This window comes from Leopardus geoffroyi, chromosome A1 (assembly GCF_018350155.1).
Source record: "Leopardus geoffroyi isolate Oge1 chromosome A1, O.geoffroyi_Oge1_pat1.0, whole genome shotgun sequence".
Taxonomy (NCBI): Eukaryota; Metazoa; Chordata; class Mammalia; order Carnivora; family Felidae; genus Leopardus; species Leopardus geoffroyi.
Genome location: NC_059326.1, coordinates 137,514,002 through 137,529,383, shown reverse-complemented (window position 1 = coordinate 137,529,383; position 15,382 = coordinate 137,514,002). Strand labels below are relative to the sequence as shown.

Sequence of the window (15,382 nt, the reverse complement as noted above, 5' to 3'; positions counted from 1 at the left end):
ACAATTTCCAACCTCCCTCTCTTACCCAAAAATTCTCGACGAAATGCGCCATGACCATCCTGCCGCCACCGCGCCGGGTTCCGCGTCCGCGTCCGCCCGCCGCTGTGTAAACACGGGCCCGGCCCCCACGGCGCCCCCGCCTTTCCCCGCCGCCGCCGCCGCCGCCGCCGCCGCCGCCTTCTTCCCGGAGACCAGCCCGCACCCTCCAGGGCGCATGCGCCACCTAGCGGCTGCCGTCGCGGGCGAGCTCTTGAACGCCACCGCCTTGGTTGCGCATGCGCCCCGCGTCCCATTCCTGGGATTTGGTCACCTTCCTTTTTATCCCGCGCGAGCGCGGGCTGGGCCAAATTGAGTATTCTCTTGGGAATGGTGGAGAACCGGGTTCTTGAGGAGTCACCTGGGAGACTGCCCGCACCCTTTGTGGTACAATAGGTACTGGCCCAGGAACGGAGCGAAAAAATGAGCTGGCCAATGGCATTGGGTACGACAGACTGGCTGCCTGCTCTCTTCCTCTTCTCAAGACTTGCTTCCCCGGCCTTCGAGGATCTTGAAGGGACCCAAGTCTGGTCGAGCTGGGATAGGAGAAACTTGGCGTCTAGCCACCGGGAGGAGACAGGGAAACCTTTGGTCAACAGGGTGCCTTTCCTTAACAAGGAACTAAGAACCAAAACAAAACGTTCCGTGGCCGGAAAAGGAGGAGACGCCCAGTGTCGCCTGACAGTCGCTGGTGCTGCGGGAGACCCAAGCACGAAGTCCCCTGCCCAAACCGCTGACCTCTAGCACGCCAGGAGCAAACCAGCCAGTCCGGGTGACAGCAGGAACGTGGCCCCGAAGGAAGGAATTTCCCTGATCCAGGCAGTTAAAAAAAAAGTCTCTTCCAGGACTTGTTCATTTAAGCCCCTAGTTCTCTTAGCAACTTGTACATTTTGGAAAAAGAAACAAGTTTAAACACGTCCTGGCATAACATAAACTAAATCCCTTTCCCACACCTTGCTTTCCAGAGGTTAGGGGAAAAAATGAAATCCTCGTGGATAGGCCTCAAGTTCAGTGTCACCAGGTCAGCTAGATGCAAAGTCTACAGTTCTTGAAGCCAAACCCCACTAATAGATTTAGTGTAGTTTTAACTATATACATATATTACACCTCCTCAGATCTTGCGATTGAAACATAATGAACACTACAACAGTGTTTTTTCAACCTCAAAAGCAAACACCACGGTGCCAGGATGGCTCAGTTGCTTGAGTGTCAGACTGTTGAGTTCGGCTCAGGTCATGATCCCAGGCTGGTGGGACAGAGACCCACTTCAGGCTTAGTGCTGAGCGTGGACCCGGCTTGGAATTTTCCCTCTCCCTCCCCACCAACCCCCCCCCACCCCACCCCACCTCGTGCTCTCTCTCTCTCTCTCTCTGTCCCTCTGCCCTATTCCCCAACTTGCACTCTCTCTCTCAAATAAAAAAAAATGATAACAAAAAAATAAAAAAGCAAAAATCACATAGCGCCTTGCACCTGGGTGAACCTGTAAAGTATTTGTTGAATTGGGAATAATTGGATATTGAATAATAATTGGGGATAATTCTTTTAGAAATATATAGGATGTAATGATAACACATCTAGGATTTGCTTTAAAATAACCATGAGGGGGATCCCTGTGGCTCAGTCGGTTGACCGTCTGATTTTGGCTTAGGTCATGATCTCACGGTTTGTGAGTTTGAGCCCTGTGAGGGGCTCTGTGCTGACAGCTGGGAGCCTGGAGTCTGCTTCAAATTCTGGGTCTCCCTCTCTCTCTGTCCCTCTCCCCTTCATGCTTTCTCTCTCTCTCTCTCTCTCTCTCTCTCTCAAAAATAAACATTAAAAAAATTTTTTTAAATAACCATGAAGAAGAAACAACGAATAGGAGTATTGATGAAACAGGATTGACCACGAGTTGATAATTGTTGAGAGCTAGGTAATGGAAATATGGTGGTTCACTATACAGTACTATACTCTTTTTGTATATGTTTGCTATTTCCTTTTCTTTAAAAAGTCTTCATGAAACTATCATTTGCATCTAACTTAAGTCTAACATAAGTCTAACTTAGAAATTTGCTACAATTCTCTAAACCATTAGTCTAGCACTCTTTCTTCATCCTGAAGAAATTCTAAAAATATATACAACCATCTAGATCACTCTACAAGGAGGCATGGCATTAAAATCCTAGGCACTACCCAGCTTAGACCTGGGGAGGAGAAGTCTTATCTTGGACCCATACTTTAAAAGACCTTACATATTACTAACATATTATTTATTAAAAAACTAATAGGTGCCTCTGACACTCTCGAGCTGAGGCTGAACTCTGGCCCATAACTACATATACCCTCTCCCATGACCAACACTATTCAGGCCCGTGAGAAACACTTCTCCGTAGCCCTTGCGCTGTGTCTTCAAAACAAAAGGTAGAACTCCAAGATACTGTGAAAATCTGTGGGTGGGATAGCTGCGCATATCACAGAGAGACTGCTTTGGAGTTCAGACAGAATCTGAGCAACAGAAGTGCTTAAAAGACAAATTAGTTAACTTGTTGAATTATTCCTCCCAACATGAATGCAATAGATTCTTGCATAACAAAGTACCGTTTTACATAACAAAGTGGTATCAAGCACAGATTTTCCTTTTTTTAGTGTTGCAACGCTGACAATTTAGCACAGTACTCAAATAACTGCGCATGGTACGCTAGTCTCCGTTTGTACTCCTACCTCTGGTCCCATAAATATTAGAGGCAGGCTTACCACAAAGATAAATATTCTGGGTATTTTAGGTACTTACAAGGTTCATTGGGGCCAAAACACCATACCTAAAACACCAAAATGCCATAATTGCCTGATATTTAAATTGTGGAAATTTATTGTAAACAGTGACTAAGGTGACTAAATTTCAGACAAGACGGTGAAGTAGAAGAAAAATGTGGGTGGTATTAGCTACATTCTGTTCTCTCGAGTGAAGCTTCCTGGGATGCACATACAATCTGGCAGAACATAGATAAAACCCTGAGAGGGTAGCTCACTTATATGCGCCATTAAGTATTTGTGACCCAAACACTTAGTCCTTACTCATCCAAACACATTCCAAAACTATTAAAAACTGACACAGGAGTGCCTGGGTGGCTTAGTCAGTTGAGCATCTGACTCTTGATTTCAGCTCAGGTCATGATCGCACAGTTTCATGAGTTTGAGCCCACATCAAGCTCTGCACTGACAACGTGGATCCTGCTTGAGATCCTCTCTCTCTCTCTCTCTCTCTCTCTCTCTCTCTCCTCTTCCTCCTCCTCCTCCTCCCCCACTTGCACCCTCTCTGTCTCTCTCAAAATAAATAAACTTAAAAAAAAAAAACTGACACAAATAACAGTGTTCCACTCCTTGCCTGGCACTTAAGAGTCACTCAATAAATGGCAAAACAATGGATGAATGATTGAACCTATCACAGAAATGTCAAGATGGATAAGACTTTGAATATGCAGTAACCCCATTCATCTGTTACTCATACTCTTAATTGCATATGGTGCTAGATCTTAGAGCTTATAAAAATAGCATTATTGACGTTCTACTTGAGTTAATTTTCTCACATTATTTTAAATATTTTTGAAAGAATTCTTTGGGGCTTGAGTATACTTGAGTATACTTCTTAAAGGATAAGCTGCCTTTTGTAATAAAAATAAAATTAAATTGAGATAATAAAGTCAAGATTGGCTCCCAGAGGAGATCTCCTCTTGCGAAGGGCCTCTAAACAAGTTGGCCTTCAACTTTTGGGTGTCCCCACCACCAGATTCATCTTCCTCGTAGGATCTCTCTCTATACTTCCTATCAACATGCTTCCAGGGGACGCTGTTGGTCGGCATTAAACTCTGCCCCAAACATGTATGCTATAATCCAAAGCTATAACATAACAGCTATAATATAATTTGACAAGCGGTAGCAAATAAGACAGGAGAAATTAACACAAAATAAATCTACATTCTCTGGTTTACACAAATATGACTTTGTCTCCAACATTTGAGGACAAGATACTCAGAGAATATCCCCTTTTCATTCCTTAGCTTGATCTCTTATTTCCCATCTTGGTTTCACAGCTCATACCCCCTTAATCAACAGTTAGTTATAAAGGCCGCTTTCTCATTACTTCATTTAAACTAGTTCTGTTCTAGGGGTGCCTGGGTGCCTCTGTCAGTTAAGTGTCTGCCTTTGGCTCAGGTCACGACCTCATGGTTCATGAGTTAAGACCCACATCAGCCTCTGTGCTGACAGCTCAGAGCCTGGAGCCTGCTTCAGATTCTGTGTATCTCTCTCTCTCCCGCTGGTGCTCTAGCTCACTCTCTCTCAAAAATAAACATTAAAAAAAATTTTTTTTTAATAAATAAATAAAACTAGTTCTGTTTCAGAAGAGTTGCCTATAAAGTAAAACACATTTTTCCCATTTTGCAAATGAGAAGCTTTTATAAACCTCTCCTATTTCCTAACTTCTTGAAAGGGGAGCATCCTGTGTCAGATGCGGTAGTCCTCCGTACTTACCTTGTACTTGATGATAACAAGCTGCAAAAGGACTGAGGATCATTAAAAAGCAGAAGAGAAAGAAGTAGATCCCTCAAATCTGGTGTTCTTTTGGTTTTCCTTACTCAAGAGCAGCATACTGAAAGCAAAAACTTTACGCAAAACGGAAAGAAACGCAAAAGCTTGGCAGATGGTATCCAGGCAGGCTGCTATACAAGGGCCAGGAGACAGAAACATGCTAATCAAAAGTGCAGAATGAAGCTAAATATCACCCTGCACACACTCTTCTCATTTCAGAGCGGCTTGCTAGGCACACCCTTCTTCTCTCCTGAGTGTACCTGGCATTGACTGCCTGCTCTTTGATGTGGCATCATCTCTTCCTCCAGAATGAGATGTACTTCCCAGTGGACTCTTCTTATCATGCTGTCTGTGAAAGAAACATAAAACACCTGACAGGTTGTTCAGAGGTTTACAGTGCTAGTGATCACAGGGAACCCAAACAGTTTTCAAAAGAAGAGACAGGGGACGCATTTCTTGATCTCGAGGTCATGAGTTTGAGCCCCTCATTGGGTGTAGAGATTACCTAAAAAAATTTTTTTTAATGTTTGTTTATTTCTGAGACAGAGAGAGAGACAGAGCATGAGTGGGGGAGGGGCAGAGAGAGAGAAGGAGACACAGAATCAGAAGCAGGCTCCAGGCTCTGAGCTGTCAGCACAGAGCCGGACGCGGGGCTCGAACTCACAAACCGTGAGATCATGACCTGAGCCGAAGTCAGTCGCTCAACCGACTGAGCCACCCAGGCGCCTGTTTAAATTTTTATAAAGTAAGAAAAGAGAAATGGGTAAATTACAGAAAGTCATAAATGTACAAAGTATGATAATGTAAAAACATAAATATGTTTGTCCTTAATAAGTGGAAAGGCAGAAGATGACATGGGAAACACATTAAAGTTATGTGTATAAAAAACTATGAGTGCAAATGGACAAAAATCAAAAGCAAGCATGAAAACTGTGTGTGTTAGGGTGGTGAGATTATGACAATTACTAAACATCTAAACTTATTTTAATGTAATAACATAGTACAATTTAAAGAGCAATCACTGTTCTTTGTTTTCATTTGAATATAGATGTAATTGGGCCAAATCTGCCCTAAGTCTTTCACTAACTCTCTCCTCTCATTTATTCAGGCAATAGACAATTATCGGGCACTTAATACAATGAAAAGACTACCTCTGCTTTTAAGAAATTCACAATCTAATATAGACTCATAAGAAAGAAAACAATAGAGACAATGACACTTGCAAAATAATGCACCTAGAAGAGTGCCTGGCATATAGCTGAAAACCAATAAACATTTATTAAATGAATACATGAACTGTTTGTTCTGAACCTCTCAAAGAAATTCAATTTTTTCCTTTTCCTTTTTCTTTTTCTATTTCTCTCTCCCCCTACCCCCTCTTTGTCTCTGTCTCTTTCGGTCTTTTCAAGAAAAGTGACAAGAGGGGTGCCTGGGTGGCTCAGGTCCATGGCTTAAGCATCCAACTCTTGATTTCTGCTCAGGTCGTGATCTCGTGGTTCATGAGTTCAAAGTCCCACATCAGGATCTGTGCTGACGGCAGGGAGCCTGCTTGGGTTTCTGTCTCCCTCTCTCATGGCCCCTGCCCACTTGTTCTCTCTCTCTCTCAAAAAAAAAAAAAAAAAAAAAAAAAAAAAAAAAAAAAAAAAGACACCCCTGTCTTTTCTTACTTCTGAAAACTGTGTTGGGTTCCCTGTGATCACTAGCAATGTAAACCCTTCAACAACCTGTCAGGTGTTTTATGTTTCTTTCACAGACAGCATGATAAGAGAGTCCACTGGAAAGTACATCTCATTCTGGAGGAAGAGATGATGCCACGTCAAAGAACAGGCAGGAAACTGACCTCGATTCACAGGATGTTTCTTCCATTAGCACAGAGGTCTTTGGGTCCCTGGGGGAATAGATTCCAGAGCCACTTATAAAACTCAGGGCTTCTGGGAGCAGCTAGCCCCCTAGGAGCTGGCTATGTATGGGAACTGGGAGAACAGAGCACTAGGGATTATAACCATAGGAGCCCAAGAGAAGAGGCACCTTCGGGTGAGCTAAGAATATAGGGGGGTGGGCTTGGTCTCCCTTGAAGATTTGCTGAGGCCTGAGCAGAGACCTCAGGGCAGCTCGTGCAACTGTGTAGCACTAGATATCAGCAGTAACACAGTGTACTGGTAAGAAGGATAGTCCCTGAGTTTCTTGGACAAATGAGGGGAAGGAAGAGTAACAAACATTCACCGTACACATATAGGCCCTCTTCCAAATACTGGGCAGTCCAATAGTAAAAGAGACAAACAACTTCATTATTCTCATGGCACTAAGTGTGGGAAGACAGGCCCTAAGGATAGTGATACATACTATGACATATAATTGGGATAGATTGAGGCAGGGAGCGGGGACTTCTTCTCCACCTGGAGTGGCATCTCTAAGGAAGCAACATTTGAGCAGCAAACTGAATGAACCAAAGGAAACAGCTATGCAAATGTCGGCAGAGAGGTCCACGTGGAAGGATCAAATAATGCAAAGGCCCAGAGTTAGCAATGAGCTTGATGTGTTCAAGTAAGTGGAAAGGAGGCCAGCATAGTTGGAGTGGTGGTCAAATGGGAAATGATAAGAGATGAAAGCAGAGTCAAGGACGGAGAGACTGGTTCATAGTCTAAGTGGCATAGGAAGCCAATGGAGGGTTTTAAAGCTGCAGAGATTCCTGGTTTATGTTTTAAAAGATCACATTGACTGCTCTGGGTGAAAGGATGAGGGGGTGGTAACTGGGAGGCCACTCAAAACATAGATGCAATAGTCCTGACAAGAGAGGACACGCAGGAACTAGCTGACAGCAGTGAAAGTGAAAAGAAGAAGCAGTCAAGCTTAAGATCTATTTTGATTGTGAAGCTAACAGAATTTGCTAATGGATTGGGCATGGGGTATGAAGGGAAGAAAGAAATCAAGGATGATCTAGCAGTTATGCCTGAGAAGTAGGTGTAAAATGGTGCCACAAAGGTGGAAAAGATAGGAAGAGCTGCTGTTCTGGAGAAAGGAAGGAGGACCCAAGTGTTCTGATTGGCCAGGTTAGGCTGAGGTGTCTATTGGAAATCCAAGTGGAAATGTCCATCAGGCACCTGGATGTGTGATTTGGGAGCTCAGGACAGAGGCTGCATTGAAGACAACATTGAGGATCATCAACAAATATAGATGAGATCACAGAGAGAGAAGAGAGGAGGGGGCACCGAACAAAAAGCTCTGGGGCACTTCTACACTTTCAGGTCAGGGGAAGTAGCTGAGCCTGCAATAGAGATTAAGGAAGAGAAGCAAAGTAGAAGAAAGGTCAGGAAAAAAAGGGATGACGGGGCGCCTGGGTGGGTCAGTCGGTTAAGCGTCCAACTTTAGCTCAAGTCATGATCTCACGGTTCGTGAGTTCACACCCCATGTCCATTTCTCTGCCGTCAGCACAGAGCCCACTTTGAGTCCTCTCTCTCCCTCTCTGTGCCCCTCCCCTGCTAGCATTCTTTCTATCTCTAAAAAATAAATAAACATAAAAAATTTATAACAATGTAAGAAAAAAAAAAAGAAAAAAAAAGAGAAAAAAGGGATGACGTTGAAGCCAGGAAAATGTTTTAAGAGCTGGTCAGAGGAGGACAAACACTGAGAAATGACCAATGGAGAGAGCCTTGGCAAGTGGTGGAGATATAAATATGGTGAGAAGGGGTTGAAGGGAGAAGGGGAAGTAAAGACCACAAGTAAAGACAGCTCGTTCAAGAAGTTTTGCTGTGAACAGTGATGAAAGCGGGGCGTGTTAAGATGAGCAGTGCGAAGTCATGCTGGGATGCCACAAGGTTGAGCCAAAGTGATAGAAAGGGAAGATAATGGTAGAAATGTGGTCCTTAACTAGAGGAAAGGACATGAGATGGAGAGTACAACTGGAGCTACAGAAGAGTGCTTCTGGATTAGACCTGTCTAGGTCTAATAGGATCTTAATCACTTAGTTGGAAAAAACAACCCTAACTGCATGTGCAGTCATAGCTTTGCACCAGAAAGGCCCCTTTCATGAATCTCCCTCACTGAATCCTCACATCAAGCCTATGATGCCATTACTATTATTGTCCCAATTTTACAGATGAGAAAATATGCTCCAGAAAATTAAATCAATTGCCAAGGTCAAAAAATCTAGCAAGTGGTAAACTACTGTTAACTTGTGGAAAACTTATTCACAGTGGTAAACTACTGTTCATAGAAGCATGAAGAAAGTGTTAGGAAGGAAGGTAGGTGAGGCCACAAGAAACAGAAGAGGTCAAAAAAGGTGATTGGTCAAGGGTGGAAGTTAAATTCATCGAATCAGAGCTTTTATTTTTATTATTTGTTTTTAATATTTATTTACTTTGAGGAGACTGTGAGAGGGGGAGGCGCAGAGAGGGGGGGCACAGAGGATCCAAAGTAGGGTCTGTGCCGACAGGCCGACAGCAGCGGGGCCGATGTGGGTAGGGCTAGAACTCATGAATCTCAAGATCATGACCTGAGCTAAAGTCAACCACTCAACCAACTGAACCACCCAGGTGGCTCTATGGTTGTTTGTTTGTTTTTTTAACTCATGATCTGGTGTTCATCAGACAGTTCCTTGGTTACTGTCTTTCTAACCCAGGTGCTCTGAATGAATATGAATGCTAACTAATAAGGATCCCATAAAAATTTCAAACAAATATATTTCCATCTTATTCTTTTAAAAAAACCTTTTCTGTCCTCACCGTCAGTTCTGAAACATGCAAACAATGTAATTGTCCAAAAACTCAGATTCTAATCAAAACCTAAAGCTGTCCCACCCCAAACAGGATGTCTGACAAATGTATCAAAAACCAGCCACTTTTCAAAAGACGTGAATAGACACTTCTCTAAAGAAGACATCCAGGGGCGCCTTGGTGGCGCAGTCGGTTGAGCGTCCGACTTCAACCAGGTCACGATCTTGTGGTCCGTGAGTTCGAGCCCCGCGTTGGGCTCTGGGCTGATGGCTCAGAGCCTGGAGCCTGTTTCCGATTCTGTGTCTCCCTCTCTCTCTGCCCCTCCCCCGTTCATGCTCTGTCTCTCTCTGTCCCAAAAATAAATAAACGTTGAAAAAAAAAAATTAAAAAAAAAAAAAAAAAAAAAAGAAGACATCCAGATGGCCAACCGACACATGAAAAAATGCTCAACATCACTTATCATCAGGGAAATACAAATCAAAATCACAGTGAGATATCACCTCACACCTGTCAGAATGGCTAACATTAACAACTCAGGCGACAACAGATGTTGGCGAGGATGCGGAGAAAGAGGATGTCTTTTGCAGTGCTGGTGGGAATGCAAGCTGGTGCAGCCACTCTGGAAAACAGTATGGAGGTTCCTCAAAAAACTAAAAATAGAACTACCCTACAACCCAGCAATTGCACTACTAGGCATTTATCCACGGGATACACGTGTGCTGTTTCGAAGGGACACATGCACCCCCATGTTTATAGCAGAACTATCAACAATAGCCAAAGTACGGAAAGAGCCCAAATGTCCATCTGTGGATGAATGGATAAAGAAGATGTGGTATATATATGCAATGGAGTATTACTCGGCAATCAAAAAGAATGACATCTTGCCATTTGCAACTATGTGGATGGAACTGGAGGGTATTATGCTAAGTGAAATTAGTCAGAGAAAGACAAAAATCATATGACTTCACTCATATGAGGACTTTGAGACAAAACAGATGAACATAAGGGAAGGGAAACAAAAAGAATATAAAAACAGGGAGGGGGACAAAACAGAAGAGACTCATAAATATGGAGAACAAACTGAGGGTTACTGGAGGGGTTGTGGGAGGGGGAATAGGCTAAATGGGTAAGAGGCACTAAGGAATCTACTCCTGAAATCATTGTTTCCCCATATGCTAACTAATTTGGATGTAAATTAAAAAAAATAAAAATAAAATAAAACAAGTTAAAAAAAATAGCCACTTTTGCGCACCTTGGTGGCTCAGTGGTTTAAGTGTCCAACTTTGGCTCAGGTCATGATCTCTCTGTTCGTGAGTTGGAGGACAGCATCGGGCTCTGTGCTGACAGCTTGGAGCCTGGAGCCTGCTTCGGATTCTGTGTCTCCCTCTCTCTTGGCCTCTCCCCCGCTTGTGCTCTCTTTATCAAAAATAAATAAATATATTTTTAAAAAGTCACTTTTGATGGGCAGAGGGAACAGCAACCAAAGGAGTCTATAGATAAGACTGCAATGTTCTCTAGCAAATCCTTAAGAAAAACCACTCAATCCTGATGAAGTATTTGCAGGGAGGCAACTGGACTGGCCAAACTGGCCAGATCCAAAGGTGACACAACAAATTTCATTTCTAGCCTTACAACTCCACCGGATGACATCTGCCTTAATATGCTTTTTTAAAAATACTGTTTCAAGAACAAACTGTCACCAAGTAGTTTTTTTTTTTCCATTTAAATCCAGAAAATGTATGTTTTTTTTTTTCTTCCCACTTCCCATATGCTGGCTAAAACCACCCCTTTCTTCAAGCTGTCTTCAAGCACAACTCCTCCAAAAAAAGAAAACTGCTAAACCATTACCTTCTGGGTAATCTCACTTATATTGCATCTTTCCTCCATGTATTCACAGATCTATTCTTTAGATTAAGTAGTTTATATCTTGGGGGTGCCAGGGTGGCTCAGTTGGTTAAGCATCCAACTCTTGATTGCAGCTCAGGTCATGATCTCATGGTTCATGAGTTCGAGCCCTGAGTCAGGCTGTGCTGGCAGTGTGGAGCCTGCTTGGGATTCTCTCTCTGCGTCTCACACTGTCCCTCCCTCTTTCTCTCTCTCTAACATAATAAACATAAAGAGAGAGAGAGAGAGAGAGAGAGAGAGAGAGAGAGACCTGGATTTTACAACTTTTGAGTTTTGTTGCATGCGAATGTACTACTTATTTTAAAAAAGATGAGAACTCACAGGGTGCCTGGCTAGCTTAGTTGGTAGTGCATGTGACTCTTAATCTCGGGGTTCTGATTTGGAGCCCCATGTGGGACATAGAAGAAATAAATAAAATAAAAATAGATTAAAAACTTAAACATTAAAAAGAAAGAAAGAAATCGAAATAATTTTCCCCAGATGTTAAAAAATGGTAGTGAAACTAGGTTTGGGGGTTAGGGCACCAGTCAAAGTTACAGAAACCAATTGGACGTTTGGGAGCAAAAAACACAGACATTTTACCACCGAAGGTACGAGTATGTAAAACAGAACAAAAGTAAAATGTTCCATTAATTTTTCACTTCAGTGACTACTTGACTGCTTCAGTTGCGTAAAATTATTGTGTCCGACTTGATTTTCTCAATTTTATGGGACTGTTCTACTGTCTCCTACAAGTAAATATCCCATAGAGAAGTCTGAAGTAAGCCTGAATTAGTTTTCCTTTTTTACATCATTTTTTCAATCTGTCTGTTCAAAAGGTTATCTGTTTTTGTTTGAAGTTAAAGAAATTTATTACAATATATCTTATTGGAGATGTTCCACATTCATTTTGTCTGTGACTCTGTTAGGATAGGCTAGATTACTATAATAGATCCGAAATAAAATGAAATGGCCGTAACGAAATAAAGTTTATTTCTCCCTAGGGTAACTGTCTACACTAGGTCTTCCAGATCATAGAACAACTCTCCTCCACACAGTGATGCAGGGACTCCAGCCATGCCCAGCTCTTTGGAAGAAGGGAAAAACAAATTTTGGTATCTGGTAAGCAGATTTGGCCAATGATATGTGGTGTCTCTTTGATCAGTTGGTATAAGTCTTTTGTTACTGGAATATCCTTTTTTTTTTTAAACTTGTTTTTAATGTTTATTTATTTTTGAGAGAGAGAGAAAGAAAGAAAGAAAGAGAGACAGAGCATGAGCGGGGAGGGGCAAAGAGAGAGGGAGACATAGAATCCGAAGCAGGCTCCAGGCTGTGAGCTGTCAGAGCCCGTCGCGAGGCTTGAACTCACGAACTCTGAGATCATGACCTGAGCCAAAGCTGGACGCTCAACTGCTCAACGGACTGAGCCACCCAGGTGCCTCTGGAATGTCCTTTTGAATTATATCTTAAATGCTTCTTAAATGTTCATTTAAATGTTATCTTAACTATCTTATTGCAGTGTTTAAGCCTGACAGACACCAATCGTGCATACATAGATTTGTTATCCCTTGTTTTCCAAAATTCTTATTTTTCTCTCTGATCCTTTTAAATTTTAAAAAATTTTCATTTTGTTTTGTTCTTTTTTTTTAAAACCTGTCCTCTGTGGACCTACCTCACTGTGTTTTCAGTAATACCTATTTTCCTTTGTGCTGCTTCCTTTTCTTTTAATTTTTTAAAAGTTTATTTATTTATTATTTTGAAAGACAGAGAGCACAAGTGGTCGAGGGGCAGAGAGAGAGAGAGGGAGAGAAAGAGAATCCCAAGCATGCTCCACACTATCAGCTGCTTTTTTTCCCCCAATTTTTAAAAAAAGTAATCACTACACCCAGCCTGGGGCTCCAACTCAGGACTCTGAGATCAGGAATCACATGCTCTACTGACTGATCCAGCCAGGCCCCCCTTTGCAATTTTTATTTTCTTTTCATTTCTCCATGAGCCCAACTGTCTCGTGTCATCAATATAAAGAAAACTTATCTCCTTGTTTTCATGTTATGTTCCCTTAAATCTTATATATCTGCTTTATGCTCTTGTTTTATACAGATTAATAAAGATAAAATTTTAGGGGCTCCTAGGTGGCTCAGTTGGTTAAGCATCCGACTTCAGCTCAGGTCATGATCTCGTGGTTCACGAGTTCGAGGCCCATGTCAGGCTCTGTGTGGACAGCTCAGAGCCTGGAACCTGCATCAGATTCCGTGTTTCCCTCTCTCTCTGCCCCTCTGCAGCTCACACTCTGTCTCTCTCTCAAAAATAAATAAGCATTAAACAAAAATGAGATAAAAATTTAAAACTTAATTTGTTTGGCCTCAGTTTTTATCTGCTCCGTGGTGAAAATTCTTCATCTGTCATTTGTTTTGCCTGTCCACCCCCTCCCCTTCTTTCTTGTCTCTTTCTGTAGCTCTATGCTAGCTCTTTTTTTTTTTTTTTTCCTTAACTTATGCAGCTTTACATGAACTATTAAGACAGCAATTTACTGGAATTTTGTGTGAGAGATGCCAGGACACATTCATAGTCAGAAGAAACTCTCCCCATAACACATGGTTGATTTTGTGTGTGTATCAGTTCCTTTGGATTTTGCTTCTCTGTAGCCTATTTAAGGTCTGCACCAAAGGGATGACACAAGGCAGTCTCCCCCTTTCCCTCCTCCCTCAACAACTTCCTGAAAAATATGATTAGTCTATGATATTTCTTCCTTAAATCAACTTCCTTAGCTTTTTCTCAGTAACAAACTGATTCCAGAGAAGTTTTCACCACCTCCATTGTTACAAAAGAGGGACTATTAATTTTCACCCTAAGCAATGCACTTTACTTTAGAGTCATGGTTTAACTGGCTTTTTCTCAGATATGCAGCTCTGGGTTCCATGCTTCCCTGACCTCTGTTTGACCTTTGCCAGGTTGGCAGTATTTCTTCCTATTTTAGCTTTAGATGCCTTCTAGTTTCATCAGATATGGAGTTGGCAAAATTCTTCCGATTACTTATGGGTGGTTTCTAAAAACAGAGGAAGGAGGAGCGCCTGGGTGGCTCAGTTGGTTGGTTGTCTGACTTGGGCTCGGGTCATGATCTCACAGTTTGTGATTTTGAGCCCCTCATTGATTGGGCTCTGAGCTGACAGCTCAGAACCTGGAGCTGGCTTCAGATTCTGTATCTCCCTCTCTCTCTTTGCCCCTCCCCTGCTTGTGCTCTCTCTCTCTCTCTCTCTCAAAAATAAACATTAAAATTTTTTAAAAAAATAATAGAGGGGCACCTGGGTGGCTCGATCCATTAAGCGTCCCACTTAGGCTCAGGTCATGATCTCACGGTCCGTGAGTTCGAGCCCCGCATTGGGCTCTGTGCTGACCACTCAAAGCCTGGAGCCTGTTTCAGATTCTGTGTCTCCCTCTCTCTCTGCCCCTCCCCTGTTCATGCTCTGTCTCTCTCTGTCTCAAAAATAAATAAACGTTAAAAAAAATTTTTTTTTAAATAATAGAAACAGAGGAAGGAAAGACTTTTCATTGTCATGTTAGTTAATACTTGGGTATCTTTAGAAGATAATTTTGCATTAATTCTGCTTGGCATATAATAAGCCTCTTCTGTCCAAGTCCTTCTTTAGTTTTGGGAAATGCTTTTTTCTTATTTCTTTAATAATTTCTTCCTTTGCATTCTCACAGTACTATACCTACAATTTTTGTTGTACTTCTCTTCCAAGTCTCTTAACATTACTTTTTTCTTTTTTTCTTCTGTTCTGTTTCTTTCTTTCTTTCTTTTTTCTCTTTCTCTCTCTATCCCATCTTTCCTTCATTTTCTCTCTCCCTTTCTTTCTTTTTTCTTTTCATTTTTTGGCATACCATTTTGGAATAATTTTTGCAACTCAGTTTTCCAACTCATTTGTTGCATATTCACCCCAACTATTATGTTTAACAATCGTATTATTTATTTATTTATTTATTTTTCAACGTTTATTTATTTTTGGGACAGAGAGAGACAGAGCATGAACGGGGGAGGGGCAGAGAGAGAGGGAGACACAGAATCGGAAACAGGCTCCAGGCTCTGAGCCATCAGCCCAGAGCCCGACGCGGGGCTCGAACTCACGGACCGCGAGATCGTGACCTGGCTGAAGTCGGACGCTTAACCGACTGCGCCACCCAGGCGC

General features: G+C 42.3%; 1 protein-coding gene across 1 annotated transcript in view; it reads right to left on the bottom strand.

The window, feature by feature from the left end:
* FCHO2 (FCH and mu domain containing endocytic adaptor 2) overlaps nt 1-293 on the bottom strand; it is a 123,522-nt gene extending 123,229 nt beyond the window's left edge. Inside the window, 2 exon segments of the mRNA XM_045495220.1 lie at nt 26-118; nt 120-293. Coding sequence (XP_045351176.1) covers nt 26-118; nt 120-293 — 267 coding nt within the window.
* Nucleotides 294-15,382: the final 15,089 nt, after the last annotated feature.